Here is a 17,586-nt window from a genome sequence, read left to right as displayed (position 1 = left end):
CAAGAAGTATGGCATAGTGATTAGCGCAGCTGGAAAGGCTTGAAGCTGCCTTCTTAGCCAAGGGGGGGTTGTTCTTTAGTTAAAACTCCATTTCACTGGAGCCTGCCCAGGGCAGGAGAAGACCATTTCTGCCGACGGTGCTGGGCAGGCTTCTGGACCAGCGTCACAGCTGAAATCCAGGGGCTGATTGGGGTTGGCAGCCTCTCTGCCTGCCCTGTTTGCAAAATCAGATGTTAGTATTGTTCACTCATTGGAAAGGAGCAAAAGCTCCAGGATGATAGCTGCTGGGAGTTCCAGCTGCCCCAAGGCAAGGCCATCACAAATCAGGTGATGAGGGGTTCCCGTTGTGGCTCAGTAGGTTATGAACCCAACTAGTATCCATGAGGATGCGGGGTCAATCCCTGGCCTTGCTCAGCGGGTGAAGGATCTGGCTGTCAACTGTGGTGTAGGTCTCAGACACAGCTTGTGTCTGGTGTTGCTGTGGCTGTGGTGTAGGCCGGCAGCTGCAGCTGCAATTTGACCCCTGGCCTGGGATCTTCCATATGCTGCGGGTGCGGCCATAAAAAGAAGGAAAGAAAACAAAAAAGGATGGGGTGGTGCGTAGGTTCCTGGTTAAAGAGACTGTGATATAGCTATACAACAGAATATGCTGTAGTTTAAAAAACAGCTTTAGAATTCTTGGCACATAACCGTCAGGCCAAACCTGCACTGAGACTTGACCAAACTCTAGCATGGCTTCAGCAATATAAATCTAGTTTGATCTCAGCAGGCCCCCATTCAAATGCCTGCCTGAGGGAGTTCTGGTGGTGGCACAGAGGAAATGAATCTGACTAGGACCCATGAGGATGAGGGTTTTATCCCTGGCCTCACTCCAGTGGTTCAGGATCTGGCCTTGCCATGAGCTGTGGTGTAGGTCGCAGATGCTACTCGGATCCAGAGCTGGAGCAACCTATAGCGCAGGCCTGCAGCTGTAGCTCTCATTTGACCCCCTAGCCTGGGAACTTCCATATGCCGCAGGTGCAGCCCCAAAAAGAAGAAGGAAAAAAGCCTGCCTGAGAAAAGCCGCCAGGAGAATTTACTATCTGTTTAGCCAACACGTTTTGAGAAGCCCCTGACTTCCGTTTCTTAGACCATTTACTAAAAATGTATGTATGTGCCTCTTGCAACCCAGAAGCGTCTCTCAAGGACCTGAGAAATGCTTTGACCGTGGGCTCATCGGGAAGGGTGGGGCCTCTGCCTCCCTTCTCCTACTTCCACACCCGCCAGCGAGCAGACACACCTGACCTAACCTCTTGGCTGAGCCGCTTGTGATTTTTCACTTTTCTGACTCTGCTGAGCCCCCCTCGCCCCCTCCCTCACTCTCCCTTTGAAACACCCTGTCCACCTCTGCACATCTGATGCAGCTCAGCTCTGCCCTGCTGTGTGGTAGTTACTGAGTAAAAGCTGATTCCCCTGCTTCCTAATGTTTGGCTATATGTGTCTCAGGCTTGATTTTTCTCTGTGTGTTTTTATTTTTTTATTTTATTTTTTAAATTAATTTTTGTCTTGGCTTTTCTAAGGCCGCTCCCAGGCTAGGAGTCTAATCCTAGCTGCAGCTGGCAGCCTACGCCAGAGCCACAGCAACTCGGTATCTAAGCTGCATCTGGGAACTACACCACAGCTCATGGCAACGCTGGATCCTTAACCCACTGAGCAAGGTCAGGGATGGAACCCGCAACCTCAAGGTTCCTGAGCAAGGCCAGGGTGGAACCCACAACCTCAAGGTTCCTAGTTGGATTCGTTAACCACTGAGCCACGACGGGAACTCCTTTTTTTATGAACATCTCTAAGATATGTGGCACACATGCAGAAGGAGCAGGTCAGCGGCATATGGTATACTACCTTTTTTTTTTTTTTTTTTTTTTTGTCTTTTTGCTATTTCTTTGGGCCGCTTCCGCGGCATATGGAGGTTCCCAGGCTAGGGGTCGAATCGGAGCTGTAGCCACTGGCCTACCCCAGAGCCACAGCAACGCGGGATCCAAGCTGCATCTGCAACCTACACCACAGGTCATGGCAACGCTGGATTGTTAACCCGCTGAGCAAGGGCAGGGACCGAACCCGCAACCTCATGGTTTCTAGTCGGATTCGTTAACCACTGCGCCACGAAGGGAACTCCGGTATACTACCACTTTTGAAACAACAAAACAAAACACAAAAGAGATCGGTAGGAGGACAAATGGCAGCCCAGTGAGCTGGACGAACGCATCGGGATCCCTGTGTTGCAAGATGGATTCCCCGGCAGGGCAGGCGTAAGGCCTGGACTCTTTCCTCCTGGAGCGCATTTCTTCAGCCGTGGCCTTGAAAAAGAAACATGCTGAACGAGGACCGTGGATCTTTGATCGAGGATCCTGGCCTAGAGTTTTTATTTCCGAATGCCAACCAGGGCATCCATTTTCGACACAGCAGAAAAGGCGTCCACACAAGGGACAGGTGAGCGACTACGGGGAATGCAGTATAACCCCACCCTCCTTTAAAGGGTACAATTTAAAATAATCATGTTGCGCTGTGGCGGTGGTGTCTAAGCAGCACCAGGACTCAGATCCGATTCCCAGCCTGGCACATTGCGTTAAAAGGATCCAGAGTTGCCACAGCTGTGACTCGGACCTGATCCCTGGCTCCGGAACTCCATATGACCTGGGGCCGGCCAATGCATACTTCCATACCGACCTAAGTACATGATTAATTGATTGAAAAAAAGCAACGTTGTCACCGCCAGGGCGGCGGGGCGGGCGGAGCCGGCAAAATAAAATGATATGCATTAAAAAAAAAAAAAAGATATGTAGGGAGATGCTTGACCAGAAATCGCGCTCCCGGGTACCCGGGCGCCAGCGCTCTCGGGCGGAGGGCCCTCGAGGAGACAGCCTAAGTTTCCCCGCAGGGCTCCCAGGTGTCCGCCCCGCGGTCCTCGCCGCCAGTCGCCCCAGTGCCGACGGGCGCCACGAGAAAACCGGAAATTGAAATGTAGCAGCCGGACGGGAAACTCAGGCACACCAGGGTCAGGTAGCACCGGGGTGACCCTCCCGACTCTTTGGGGCTGCCACTCGCGGGCGCGGACGGGAGCGCGCAGGTAAGGGCGACTGGGCGGTACCCTGGAGGGGCGGAACCATCGGGGCCACAGCCAATCACCGGCGTCTCTCGTGGCGGGAGGCGGGGTAGATTCGTTGCCTGGGCGACATGCTCCCTGCGTCTGCTTTCCGCCTGCTGCGGAGCTGGGCCGCGCCGAATTGTGTGCCCGGGGTTCCTGGGCCTCCGGTGGCTCCGAACCGAACGCATCTCTCTGCAGCCGCGTGGCATCAGGGAACAGGGCCTCAGGGTTGTTTCCACGGCTCCAGGTGTGGGCGGGCCGGTGGCCATGTGCTCTCACGACCTGGTCCCCAGCTGCCCTGGGAGTTCTTAGTTATTTCTCTTGAAAATTTTTGTATTTCTAGGGCCCCGTCTATCTAACACTTATTCTGGCTTCCTTTCTCTGTTTTCAGTGGTTAGCATTGTTCTGCTGTTTACTCGATTATTCCTATTTTTCCTGGCTTCTCTCCCTTTATTTGCCCTTACACTCTCTTCTTGCTAAGGCTAAATCTCTGCATTGCCCTGTCTCCGGGCTGGCTTCACCGTCTTAATTAGTACACGTTTGTTTTCATTTTCCTTGCTTCCTATGATGCTTTTTTTTTCGTTTTTATTATTCTGAGTATTTTTTTGTAAAGTCCTTTTTAAGGCCTGAGTCAACTCGCAGGCCAATCTAAGGGTAGATTGCAATTTACTTACTAAAAATGGTGTGTTCTTACTCAAGCTCCCTGAAGCTGCAGGATACCGGTGCTGGCATTTGTTGAGTGTTTCCTGTGCCTGAAGCCCCAATAAGTGACTTAATCCATGACAGCTGTCTTGTGAACAGGCTCCTGAGGTAAGTACATTCCTAATCTGGTGGCCTGTGAGCTGGACGGCAGAGGTTTTCTGCTGGAGTTGTTTGGAATTCTTTTGTTTCTTGTAATTATCGACGTTCAAAAGTTAGCTATTTCACATAGAGATCAAATTCTTTTTTGGCTTCTCTTGAAACATCCTCAAGCTTTGGTAATACGGAGTCTGCAACTACCACCTTGAAACAAAACATAATTTCTTGAGGACCTGGAAGTCCCTCCTCATTCTGGTCTTATGGTACCACCTGGGCACTGAAGGAGTTTAGCGGGGTTTTTTTGTCTTTTTTTTTTTTAGGGCTGTACCTGGGGCATATGGAGGTTCCCAGACTAGGGGTCTAATTGGAGCTGTAGCTGCCAGCCCACACCACAGCCACGCCAGATCCAAGCTGCATCTGTGACCTACACCACAGGTCACGGCACTGCCAGATCCTTAATCCACTGCGCAAGGCCAGGGATCGAACCTGCGACCTCATGGTTCCTAGTCAGATTTGTTTCTGCTGCACCATGATGGGAACTCCAGAGTTTAGGTTTTTGATCTCTGCTTACTTATGAACTCATCTTGCCCTGATGCCTTGCTGGTCTTACCGGGACTGCAATTGCCACATGGAAAATATTGTTTGATAATCCTTCCTCCTAGGCTTGCTCAGTCCTACATCAGCCCTAGATGGCTTTCCTCTCATTTCCAAGAAGGAGCAAATGTCTGTCACACAGTATGTGCTCAATCAATATTTTCTGGGAGTTCTGTTGTGGCTCAGTGGGTTAAGAACCTGACTAGTATTCATGAGGATGTGGGTTCCATCCCTGGCCTTGCTCAGTGGGTTAAGGATCCAGTGTTGCTGCAAGCCATGAACATCGAAGATGCAGCTCAGATTCTGTGTTGTGCTTGGCTGTGGTGTAGGCCAGCAGCCACAGCTCTGATTTGACCCCTGGCCTGGTAACTTCCATATGCTGTGGGTTCAGCCCTGTAATTTTTTTTTTTTTTTTTTTTTGTCTTTTTGCCATTTTCTTGGGCCGCTCCTGTGGCATATGGAGGTTCCCAGGCTAGGGGTTGAATTGGAGCTATAGCCGCTGGCCTACACCAGAGCCACAGCAACGTGGGATCCAAGCCGCGTCTGCAACCTACACCACAGCTCATGGCAATGCCAGGTCGTTAACCCACTGAGCAAGGGCAAGGACCGAACCCGCAACCTCGTGGTTCCTAGTCGGGTATGTTAACCGCTGAGCCACGACGGGAACTCCCTAAAATTTTTTTAAAATAAATAAATAAATATTTCCTGAACAATTAAATAAATGTTGGGACTTCATTTGATCTAGTTTAGGTGATCCCATGGTGGGATCCAAACCTCTGGGCTTTCCCAGTATCCCTGAAATAGCCCCTTTGTCTGGTAGAGAAACTTTTGCCCAAGAGTCAGGACACACCCACTCTTTTTGGACTGTGCACTTCTGGGACAGCTATAGGGTAAGATGATCCATCTCTGGAGTGAGTTTCTTTACTCTGAACACTGGCTTGCTGGAGGAATGCTCCCAGGAGTTCCCTGGTGGTTCAGTGGGTTAAGGAGCCAGTGTTGTCGTTGCTGTGGTATGGGTTTGAAATGCTCTCAAACTACACAGTTCATTTTTTCCAGGACTCCCTGTGGTTTTTTTCTTGGTTTATAACTCTCTCTGGCTTGAAAATAGTTTTGACTTTTCATACAACTTTGTTCATCTCTCTTTACCTTGAGGATTAAAACACCTGGACATACTGACCAGAGACAAATCCCAGGGGTAATTCTTCTTTCATCAAAGGGATAGTAGAATCAATCAGAGTCCTGGGACTCCAAAAACAAGTTTAGCTCCAAAAGCACAGTTGCGAACTGAAAATGCTGCAAGAGCCAAGTGGGAGAACCAGATATGGCAACCTGAGATCTCGCCTTGCATGTGTGGAATGTGGGTCCAAGGTTGCTAGATGTTCTGGTCTCTCAAGAAAATCAATTTCATGGGAAGTCTCCTAATTTTTAAGCGTTGCAAACGAATTTTTTTTTTTTTAAATTGGTAGTTCCCTGGGGGCCCAGCAGTTATGGATCGGGTGTGGTCCCTGTTGTGGTTCAGGTCACTGTGGTAGGGGGTTCAATCCCTGACAGCTGGGGAACTTCTGCCAGTCTTGAGGGGAACCCAGAGCACCTGCTGACTGGCCTGGGAGGTGCCAGTCAGCAGATGTCTCCATGGAGACCCCCATTGCCCCTGCAGAAGTTCTCTGTGCTGAAAGGGACCATCATGTCCCTCTACTCAGCAACGTGTGATTTGCCCTGTGATGACAGCTTCAGTGCTCTCTTGGAAACTTCAAGTATCAAACTCCTTCCACGAAATCCATTTTTCCTTTTTGGTGCCCTTGCTCGGCTGGAATCACGAGTTCATGAGGGGTAAGGCGATCTTGAGCCGGCAGTGTGGATCTGGGAGTCACCTGCCGACCAAGGGCTGTGCAGCTGGGCTCCAGACCCCAGACCCGGAACCCTTCCAGCTGGGAACCCGGTAGGGCCGCGGCTGCGCGGGGAGCGGGATCTTGGACGGACTTCCTGTTGTCCCTAATCCCAGTATCCACTGGCTCCCGGTGCAGGCTGCGGAGACTCCCTTCCCCAGGGAAGGGGGCCCCGCCGCCCGAGGTGCCCCCTCCGCCGCCACCTCGGTGAGAGGGGGGCTGGGAGGGCGCCTGGATCCCGAGACCCGCGCGGGTGGCCAGAAAGGGACGGGGTCAGAGGTGGAAGGCTGTGGGCTGGCGGGGAGAGAAGGAGGCCTGGACCCGGGGTTCGGGAAGAGGAAGGACATCCTGCGTCCGGGACCGTGAGCAGCATGGACGCCCGGTCCGGGCGGGTGGTTGCAGCCGCAGGGAGGGCTGCTGAGAGTGGGCAGCCCAATTTCTGGATCCCAGGCAGGACCGAGTCAGGTCGAGCGCAGGGTGTGTGTGTGTGTCCTGGGCCCGGGAGACGGCGGGGCCTGGATTCCACCGCGGAGCGGGCTGTGGTGGGCGGGGCGCCACTCAGCACCTGTTTGGTGGGACCTCTGCAGTCCTTTCGGCTCCTGGCGACAGGAGATACAGATTCCAATCACCCTGGCTTTCCCTAACCCAGTTTATCTGAGATTCCAAGTTCTTGCTTCAGCGACAAAGGGGATACTGCAACAGAGCATTCATTCTGTCAAAGCAAGGGACCACAACAACAGCATAGAGATGGAGGCAGTCGGAGGGCGTCTGGGAGGCTTTCTTCTGATCGGAACCAGGGATGGGTCTGGCCCCACGTGGGGATTTTGGGGGCTTTCGAGATGTCCAGGAGACACTGGCTGATTTCGTTCTGCTCTTGCAGGCTCCTGGCCAGAAGCTGGAGGGGGCTTGATCAACAAGAGTGAGAAACGACTCCGTTGTGCTTTCTAGCTCTGAGATAGAAAATGTCTGCAGACGGCGGAGGCATCCGGGCTGCCCAGGACAAGGAGAGAGCCGGAGAGGTATGGACCGGGTGCTGGATGAGAGAGGCATTTCCTGGAAGGGACTGGCGTGGGAGTGGATTTTCAAGTCAGGACATTTGGACCAATGCAAGGGTTAGATTCATGGGGGAGCAGGGCTGGTAGGTGGTGGGGGGTGTTGCAAAGCAGGTGGTGTGGTGGGAAATACCTTCCACCTGGGAATCAATGTCTATGAGACTGCTTTGCTTTGCCCGGGGAATGTGGTAGCCGGCAGACCAAAGACGACACGAAATAGTAAGGGGGCTGCCTGGGGCTCCTACTGGTGAGGTTTGCTCTCTGGACAGCACTCCGCACGTAGGCGAGCTGGTCTCCCGTCTATGCCCCTCTGCCTGGGACCCCATCTCTCTCTCTGACCACATGGTCCCTCCTGCACCTGTTGCCTGTGTGTAATTATAACTGGAAGGTGTGCATGGGGGACCAGGGTCATCAAGCTTGGGACCAGGGGAACATGAGTGGCCTGCAACCACATGTGAGAACTTGGGCAAGTCCCCTGGCCTCTTGGAACCAGGCGTGTCCTCTCTAAAACAGGGATCACAGAGTGCCAGTCGAGGCTCAGCGGTTAACAAATCTGACTCACATCCATGAGGACGCAGGTTCGATCCCAGGCCTTGCTCAGTGGGTTAAGGATCCGGCGTTGCTGTGAGCTGTGGTGTAGGTCGCAGAGACAGCTCCAATGATGTGTTGCGTGGCTGTGGTGTAGGCCATTGGATACAGCTCTGATTCAACCCCGAGCCTGGGAACCTCCATATGCCGCAGGTGTGGCCCTAAAAAGCAAATAAAATAAAAATGGGGATCACGTGCCTGCCATTCCCGCCTGTCTCGCCAGGTGGTTGGGAGGCTCAGAGAAGGTACCAGGCTTGAGAGTCCTCTGGGAGCAGCTCATCAGCCGGTAGGACAGCATCATTATAACACATAAAACAAGAGCCCCCGCAGCAGGCGGAACCTAGGTCAGAGAAACCTGTGTGCCCTCAGCCGGGGTGGCCCGTGGTTGTAGGTACAACAAATCAAGTGTTAGTTGTGTTTTCATACCACAGAATACAAAGAATTGTTCCCTCTGTTTCCTTCGTAATGCCTTTGAAAGGCCCGTGGGCCTCACACGTCCACTGTGTCCTCTGCTGATGTTGGATTCTGTCAGCTCACACGGTAGAGTAATAATAGTCATTACCACACTGCTCTTTGTTTATCCAGAACTTTCTGGAGCAGTTCGCTCTTTCTCACGTGTTATCCGTGTGGGAGGTAGAGCAGCTAAGTCTCAGCGGCCGCCTGGTCCGCGCTGCTCCCAGGCACACGGACTCCTGGCCTGAGGGTCTATCTCTTCCAGACCCTAAGGTGGACCAAACTGGATAGGGAAGAGGAGGGAGAGGCTTGTGCTCTCAGCAGAAGGCGGGCAGGTGCCCAGTGTGCCCAGTCCTGTGGCTGATGATGAGGCTTCTCTGGGGCCTCCAGGGTGCCGCTGTGCCAGGGGTGAAAAGGCTGGTGAGCGGCGGGTTTGGATTCGAGCCCTGGTAGCCCGACTCCAGAGCCTGGTCCTCCCCGTCCCAGAGGCCTGGGGCTGAGGCTGGTGTGAAGAGGGGAGGGGGGACCCGAGAAGTCCCATGGGGGACAGCGTGAAGGGGGTGAGCCTGAGAGAGTTTTTCCATGGACCTAGTGGGCCAGGCCTCCACAGAGAGAGCTACCCTTAGGCTTTCTTTCCCAAGTCAGAAAACTCCAGCTGCTCTGACCAATTGAGTCGGGCCCGAAATGCCCAAGGCCACATGCCTTCCTGTCACTTTCAAGAAGTGGTTGGAGTTCCCGTCGTGGCGCAGTGGTTAACGAATCCGACTAGGAACCATGAGGTTGCGGGTTCGATCCCTGCCCTTGCTCAGTGGGGTAACGATCTGGCGTTGCCGTGAGCTGTGGTGTAGGTTGCAGACGCGGCTCGGATCCAGCGTTGCTGTGGCTGTGGTATAGGCCGGCGGCTATAGCTCCGATTAGACCCCTAGGCTGGAAACCTCCATATGTTGCAGGAGTGGCCCAAGAAATGTCAAAAAAGAAAAAAAGAACTTTTACCCAAATAAATTCACATTCTGAGGTTCTGAGTAGACATGCTTTTTTTTTTTTTTTTTTTGCTATTTCTTTGGGCCGCTCCCACGGCATATGGAGGTTCCCCGACTAGGGGTTGAGTCGGAGCTGTAGCCACTGGCCTAGCCAGAGCCACAGCAATGCAGGATCCGAGCTGCGTCTGCAACCTACACCACAGCTCATGGCAACGCCAGATCGTTAACCCACTGAGCAAGGGCAGGGATCGAACCCGCAACCTCATGGTTCCTAGTTGGATTCGTTAACCACTGCGCCACAACGGGAACTCCCAGACATGTATTTTTTTTTTTTTTTTTTTTTTTTTTTTTGTCTTTTTGTTTTTTTTTTTTTTTTTTTGTTGTTGTTGTTGTTGTTGTTGTTGTTGCTATTTCTTGGGCCGCTCCCGCGGCATATGGAGGTTCCCAGGCTAGGGGCAGATTCGGAGCTGTAGCCACCGGCCTACGCCAGAGCCACAGCAACGTGGGATCCGAGCCGCGTCTGCAACCTACACCACAGCTCACGGCAACGCCGGATCGTTAACCCACTGAGCAGGGGCAGGGACCGAACCCGCAACCTCATGGTTCCTAGTCGGATTCGTTAACCACTGCGCCACGACGGGAACTCCTCAGACATGTATTTTGAGGAGACACTGTTCCACCCACTCAGCTACACATGGTTTCCTTATATGTTAAGACAATGCAGGAGTTCCCTGGCGGCGCAGTGGGTTAAGGATCCAGTATTGTCACTGCTCTGGTGTAGGTTTGATCCCTGGCCGCAGAACTTCCACTAGTGGCAGGTGTGGGCCCCCCGCCCCCCCGCTGCCCCCGCCAAGAAGAACTATCCACTCTGCTGAGGGAGGGGTGGGCCTGGAACTGGAAGGAGGCATCTGCCCCCGGGGCACCTGGCAGGGCCCAGGGTGCCTGCCTTCCCTCTGTCCGGCCTTGGGGGCGGGGGGCGGCTGGGGCGGTGACCAGGGACGAGCCCTCTCGGGTGGAGACGGAAGCGAGGCCTGCCTTGCACTTGGGTGTGCCTTCTGCCACCCCAGGTGTCTGCCTGTCAGGGACCCCAAGCGTGGAGTTCCCGTGTCTCCTTCCTCCATCCCAGGGCTGATGGGCTGTGATTCCTAGACTCCAGGTCGTGGGCATTCTGGTCAAGAAATGCTTTCCGAGTTGGAGCAGACGGCGCCATCAGGAGCCGCTCAGGAGTCACCCCACATCAAGATGGAGCCGGAGGAGCCGCAGCCCGCGGGGGTGTCGCAGGAGGCCAGAGCTCAGGGAGCACGGGGCTGGGAGCCCCCAAGCCGGGGCTCTAAGGAGAAAGCATGTGTCCTGCCTGGCGGAGGTGAGGGGCGCTCTCCCCGCGGAGCCGCCCGGCTCACGCTCAGAGGCTGCTGGCCCCCTTCTTGGGGCAGCTCGCGGGTAGGGTTGGCGGCAGCCGTGGCTGCCCCTGGTCACCCTGGCATGAGCTTGCTCGGGGGAGCAGGAGGGCCCAGCAGGGCGAGGGGGCCGCCCTGAGGACCTCTCTCCCCTCTCAGCCCTCCCGTCCCCCCAGGCCCTTGTGCTTTCCCGCGAGGGGAGGACCAGAGACCCGCGGATGGCTGCGGCGCTCCTCACCGCCTGGTCCCAGGTGAGCGTCCCCATCCAGGGCTGGAGGGAAGCCGAGGGCCGCGGAGGGACAGGGCCCGGACTGGATCGTCCCGGGAGCCGAGCGCCTGAGCTTGGCGGTGGTCTGAGCAGAGGGCCCCGTCTGGTTCTGGCTCTTGTCCTCTGCTGGCCCCAGTCCTTTCTCTCGCCCCCACAAAGCCCTTCCTGGGCAGCTGTCCTGCTTCACCGGCAGACCTGACGGCAGACCTCACTCAAGTCGGCAGGGTGGGAGGCTGGGTCTCGCCCGTCCTGGCACCACTGTGCCCCTGCTCCACGTCCTGGTGGGTGCTGGAGCGCAGGCGTTCCATGTTCCTTCAGATGCCAGTGACCTTTGAGGACGTGGCTCTGTACCTCTCCCGGGAGGAGTGGGGGCGGCTGGACCACACACAGCAGAGCTTCTATAGGGACGTCCTGCAGCAGAGGAACGGGCTGTCCTTGGGTAAGGCTTGCTCCCGCTCGCCACCGGCACCGACTCCTCCCGCGCCAGACCTTGAACCCGCTTATTCACCCTGACCTCGCTGGGCTATGACGCCTCCCAGCGATGGACGCGTTCTGTGTCTGCTGACATGGCAGCCACAAGCCAGATGTGGCTTTTGAGCCCTAGAAATGCAGCTAGAGCAACCGAGTCTTTTGTTTCATCTCGTTTTGGTTTTTTATGGCTGCACCAGAGGCATATAGAAGTTCCCAGGCTGGGGACTGAATCGTAGTCTCAGCTGTGGCAATGCCAGAGCTTTTAATCCACTGCTCCCAGCCACACCTCCAAAACTCAAGCCGCTGCAGTTGGATTCTTAACCTACCGTGCCATGGTGAGACCTCCAAAAACTGAGTTGTTTCCTCTCATTTTAACCAGTTCAAACAGAAATAGGCACATGTGGCCAGCAGTTGCCTTGGCAGGCGGTGCCGCCCTGCAGAGGCTGCTGCTCGTCCTTTCTCCCCAAGCTCATTCCAGTAGTTCCCCTGCCCCCTCCTCCTGGCCCAGCCTCAGCCAGGCTGCTGACCCGGGGGATAGGGATGGTGCCAGCTAATCCTCCAGGCCTTTGACTGAGATGTCACCCCCGCTCCAGGGCCGTGTCCTCTTCTCAGAGGGGCCTTGGCTCCCTTGGTTTTTCTCATGGTGGGTAGCCAAGCCGCAGGGCTTTGACTTCTCAAAGAGTCTAGTTTTAGGGCCTAGTTTTCCTGGAAGGATTGCATGAGGGCTTGCAGAAAAATCAGAGCGTTCACTCATTCATTGTTCATTTGGTCAGTCCGTCTGTCAACACGTGGCTGTCGCACACCTGCTAGTTCAGGTGGAGTCAGGGGCTTGGTAATGCCACCCTTTGCTTTTGATGGTGGCCGAGACCCCCACTGTCCCTAGTGGGCCCAGGGTCACAGCAGCTGCCCTGCTTATGTCTTTAATTATCTCAGGTTTGCTCAGTCTCCAGGGCCCAGAACAGCAGTCGACAAACTGGGGGATCAGAAGGAACTAGCATCCCTTCACAGGCCCATGGCAGGTTTTGTGAATGCCCTAAACCACCCCATTGGTCCAAACATTCTTTCTCTCTCGTGGGGCTTGGATCAGGGCATGGAGGCCAGGGCCCCTCTGTTCTCTTACTGACCTGACCAGAATTCCCAGGCAAACGGGCCTTTGGTCCCTGACTTCCGGCTGGTCCATGGCCCTGGCCCTCTCATCCTCGGCCCTCCTACCTGGAGCCTTTTCGCCTGTGGTCCTGGGCAGGTGTGGGTACAGGAGAGGAGGACTGCCTGGCTCCTGACATGGCTGCCCACTGCTGGGGGCTGTGTGACATAAGGGAGTGGCCAGCGGTTCCCATCATGGCTCAGTGGGTTAAGAACCTGACTAGGATCTGTGAGGGTACAGGTTCCATCCCTGGCCTCACTCAGTGGGTTAAGAATCTGGTTTGCTGTGAGCTGTGGTGTAGGTCACAGATGTGGCTTGGATCCCATGTTGCTGTGGTTGTGACTGTGGTGTAGGCCAGCAGCTGCACCTCCTATTCGACCCCTAGCCTGGGAACTTCGATGTGTGGCCCAAAAGAGAGGGGAGGGGTTGGCCAGCAGCTGACCTGGCCCAGCCCCGCTGCCTTTACTTCTGTGGTTTGTTTGGGGACCAGACAGAGTCCAGATTCAGCCCCGAGAAGAGAGTGTCTGGAGGTCCCCGGAATGTGCATCCTAGAGGGAGGCCCATCAGGCCCCAGTACTTCTGAGCTCACGTGGCGTTGCCTGTGCTTGCAGAGCTGCACCCCACTTTGTTCCTCTGGGGCGGGGGGCAGGGCTGTTTCACTGTGCGGCCTGGAAGGGCCCTGCCGGAGCTCGGCCTCTCTCTCAAGCAGGGTGTCCCTTCAGCAGACCTGTCTGGGCCTCTCCAGCACAGGGCAAGGGCGAGGCCCCGAGCTCCAGCCGGCTGATGGGAGAAGAGGAGAAGAGAGGTGTGTGCAGAGGGGCAGGTGGGTGGGTGCGAGGGCACGGTGCGGGGGGGGGGTGGGGGGGGCACGGCTGTCACTCTCAGGTGCCCGCCTCAGTGCAGGCACACTGTCTCTGTGGGGGCAGGGCTGCCAGCCTCCCCGCGTCTGGCTCTGGCTTCAGAGTTCCTGGCTAGTCCGTGCCCTTCTGTCCATCTCCAGAATCCCCCTGGGTCCCTCGTGCAAGCCTCTCTCTTGCTGGAAACCCTCTTTGTTCAGGAGCCGCGCAGCTGGGAAAGGAGGAGCTGGCTCCGTCCCTGACAGCCCTTGGGGATGTGAAGTCCTTCAAAAACAGGGTGGGGAGAACCCAGGGGGACCCCCTGCAGTGCGGGCAGTCGGCAGCCAGCGGCCAGAGCTCAGGGCCCACCAAAGACCATGTGCGGCCCAGGCCCCCCGAGCAGGGACAGCTGGAAGCAGCCCCGCCTGACGGCGGCCTCCCCAAGGCCCAGGAGGGCCGCGTCCCAGGGCAGCCCAGCGAGGCGGAGTCAGCCGCCCCCGAGAGCGAAAGCGGCGACGAGGGCCTGGCCCCCGACGCGGACGCGGGCAAGAAGACCTACCGGTGCGAGCAGTGTGGCAAGGCCTTCAGCTGGCACTCGCACCTGGTGACGCACCGGCGCACGCACACGGGCGAGAAACCCTACGCCTGCACGGACTGCGGCAAGCGCTTCGGCCGCAGCTCGCACCTCATCCAGCACCAGATCATCCACACCGGCGAGAAGCCCTACACCTGCCCGTCCTGCTGGAAGAGCTTCAGCCACCACTCGACGCTCATCCAGCACCAGCGCATCCACACGGGCGAGAAGCCCTACGTGTGCGACCGCTGCGCCAAGCGCTTCACCCGCCGCTCGGACCTGGTCACCCACCAGGGCACCCACACGGGCGCCAAGCCGCACAAGTGCCCCATCTGCGGCAAGTGCTTCACGCAGAGCTCGGCGCTGGTCACCCACCAGCGCACCCACACTGGGGTCAAGCCCTACCCGTGCCCCGAGTGCGGCAAGTGCTTCAGCCAGCGCTCCAACCTCATCGCGCACAACCGCACGCACACGGGCGAGAAGCCCTACCACTGTCTCGACTGCGGCAAGAGCTTCAGCCACAGCTCGCACCTCACCGCCCACCAGCGCACCCACCGCGGCGTCCGGCCCTACTCGTGCCCCCTGTGTGGCAAGAGCTTCAGCCGGCGCTCCAACCTGCACCGGCACGAGAAGATCCACACGGCGGGGCCCAAGGCCCTGGCCATGCTGATGCTGGGGGCGGCCGGGGCCCTGGCGGCACCCCCGTCAGCCCCCACCTAGGAGGCCAAGCAGGAGGGGCCAGGCGGGGGGAGCGGGGGTGGCAGGAGGAGCCGGCAGCTGCTGAGGGGGTGTGACCTGGCGCGGCCAGGGAGGGACTTGCTGGGGAAGTGCTGGCATGGGGTTTGGGGCGCGGCGGCGCAGGAGGAGCTAGGGTGAGGAGCGGGCATGCTGGCCGAAAATTAAAGGCCTTGGAATTCAAGTGCGAGCCGTAGCTCTGTCTCCTGGGGCCCTGAAGGCTGGAGGCTGGCGGGGAGGGCAGGGGCTCCTGGGGGGACTCAGCGTCTTCACTCAGCCGTCCCTAAGTCATCCCTCTGGGGCTTGGGCACCGTCCACCCCAGCCTTTCCCTGGCCTGGGGCCCAGTCCACCATGCCGACGGCAGGATCCTGAGTCTCTGGGCAGAGGGCTCTAAGCACGGGCGTTTCCACACCCCAGATACTTCTGAAATGGAGGACCTGGGTGAGGTGATCTGCTGCTGTTGTCACTCATGCCCGTAGCATTGCCCCTGAGCTCTGGGCACTCCCTTGGCTCTTCTCTCCAGGAGCCAGGGCAGGGCAGAGCCAGCCTAAGAATTCACGTTCAGTGTCTCCTGTCTACCCTGCTTCCCTCACACTGGGGCCTGCTGCTTGTGACCGGGCATTTTCACCTGCATCCGCGGGGGCCCAGCTCTAATCCAGGGGGGATTTCTTGTTCCCCAGGGACCACTGCCCCTTCTGATCCTTTCTGAGCCACTGCCAGCTCACTCCCTCCACTACTTCTCACCTCTGTGGCCTCTTTGCACCTGTCCTCTGTAATTTGCCCTACCTGCCCCCATCTGGTGGTTTCCTGGCCTCCTGGGGTTTTACCTCTGAATTTTCCCATTCTCTCTCTCTCTTTTTTTCTCCTGGCCAAGGGTGGGCTCAGCCTGCCCATATTCTAGATGTGCAGTTCAGCTCTCAAGATTACACTCATTTTTGACATCACCTGACCTTGACGTCTGCCTCTCTTGGGACCCCTCCTGTCTCTGTGCTCACAGAGCCAACAGAGCAGTCGCAGCTCTGTTGGCTCCCAGCCCCTGAGGGATGGAATGTCTTGAACAGGACATTGGACTGAAAATAGTTATGATAGTTGGCAGTTGAGCAGCTGCCCTGTCAGGCATGGGACCAAGCATCACGTATATGTCCCCAACTGCAACTCGGAGTTTTATAGATGAGGAAGCAGGCTGAGAAGGCCAGTAACTTGCCCAAAGTCATTCAACCTGGAAGCTGGAGCTCAGGTCCAGGGCTTTTATCCTGTAAAGAATACCTCTATTTCCATGTACCCCCAATAGCTATTAATTTATTTATTTTAGGGCCACACTTGCAGCATGTGGAAGTTCGCAGGCTAGGGGTCAAATCGGAGCTACAGCTGCCAGCCTATGCCACAGCCACAGCAACACAGGATCGGAGAAGTGTCTGTGACCTACGCCACAGCTCACAGCAACGCCAGTTCCCAGACCCACTGAGGTCAGGGATCGAACCCATGTCCTCACGGATACTAGTCAGGTTTGTAACCTGCTGGGCCACAAGGGGAACTCCTCCCCCTTCAGCTTTTGATTGTCTAATTAGTGCATGACAATATGAGGCTGTCTAAAGAGTAGACAGTTCTCCTGTGGTGCAGCAGGTTAAGGATCCACTGTAGTCACTGCAGCAGCTTGGGTCACTGCTGCGGCAAAGGTTCGATCCCTGGCCCCGGAACTTCTGCATGCCACCGGCCTGGCCAAAACAGAACTAAAAAATTAGAACTGACAGACAGTAGACTTGACCTTCAGGGGTGTTGCACTCAGCTGGAGTTTGAGAGGGAAATCAGCTGGACGCCAGGGAGGTGCTGACTAGTGGGGGCCCAGGCAGGACTCAGTGGTGTCTAGGGTTGGGCTGCTGGCAGGAGTGGATTGACTGGATGGTTCTTTCTCGAAGAGGTGAGAAAAAGCAGTTTCCTCCCTTCAGCGTGTCGTCACGGCACTGGTCACTGGTCACTCAGCCAGAAATAGTGTTTCTCTGCTGGGTTCAGTGTGAGGGACTGAGGGGCTCTCGTCACATAAGGATTGCTCCCAGGAGCTTGTTATCTGATGGAGGGAAACAGGTGGGAAGGTGCTACCATGACTTGGTGGGGCTTAGCACAGAGTATTCATTTGCACAGTGGGTATTGCCTTAATTTCAGCTCCTTGGGCCATGGGCCACATCAGCTGGATGCCAGGAATCACTCAGGCCTTGAATCCCGCAGAGGGCTGTCTAGTGAGCTCCGGGGGGCCGGGGTCGTTAAAGACTTCGCTCTGAGGAGCTCAGCACAGTATCCAGTGGGAAACGGCATCCCCTTTTCATAGCACAGTGCAAAGGGATTCCAAGGGCCCCATGCATCTTCCATTTCTTAGAGATCCATCCAGAGGATGGAATAGACCCTGTCTAGAGCCTTTTTTTGTTTGTTTGTTTTTTGTCTTTTTAGGGCTGCCTGCGGCAGGTGGAAGTTCCCAGGCTAGGAGCTGAATCAGAGCTACAGCTGCTGGCTTACGCCATAGGCGCAGCAACTCTGGATCCAAGTCACATTTGCGACTTACATCACAGCCCGCATCAACTCCAGATCCTTAACCCAATGAGTGAGGTCAGGGATTGAACCTGCGTCCTCATGGATACTAGTCGTGCTCGTTATCCGCTGAGGCATGATGGGAATTCCAGGCCAGAGCGTTTT

The 17,586-nt window shown here is 56.2% G+C and overlaps 1 protein-coding gene across 18 annotated transcripts; it reads left to right on the top strand.

The window, feature by feature from the left end:
* Window positions 890-15,084, top strand: ZNF205 (zinc finger protein 205). Of its 18 annotated transcripts, none has more exons than XM_021085735.1 (9): window positions 890-2,469; window positions 2,918-3,106; window positions 3,824-3,934; window positions 7,283-7,421; window positions 10,625-10,838; window positions 11,032-11,123; window positions 11,459-11,579; window positions 13,462-13,560; window positions 13,756-15,084. In XM_021085735.1, the coding sequence occupies exons 4-9, from the start codon at window positions 7,365-7,367 to the stop codon at window positions 14,883-14,885; spliced, it is 1,713 nt and encodes a 570-aa protein (XP_020941394.1). In that variant the 5' UTR covers window positions 890-2,469; window positions 2,918-3,106; window positions 3,824-3,934; window positions 7,283-7,364; the 3' UTR covers window positions 14,886-15,084. The 18 variants fall into 18 exon arrangements, with proteins under 18 accessions (XP_020941394.1, XP_020941405.1, XP_020941398.1 ...); XM_021085746.1 differs by having other exon boundaries at window positions 1,957-2,469; window positions 13,465-13,560; window positions 13,813-15,084; XM_021085739.1 differs by having other exon boundaries at window positions 2,140-2,469; window positions 7,351-7,421.

Source organism: Sus scrofa, chromosome 3 (genome assembly GCF_000003025.6).
Source record: "Sus scrofa isolate TJ Tabasco breed Duroc chromosome 3, Sscrofa11.1, whole genome shotgun sequence".
NCBI lineage: Eukaryota > Metazoa > Chordata > Mammalia > Artiodactyla > Suidae > Sus > Sus scrofa.
This window is presented reverse-complemented; position numbering and strand designations above follow the sequence as displayed.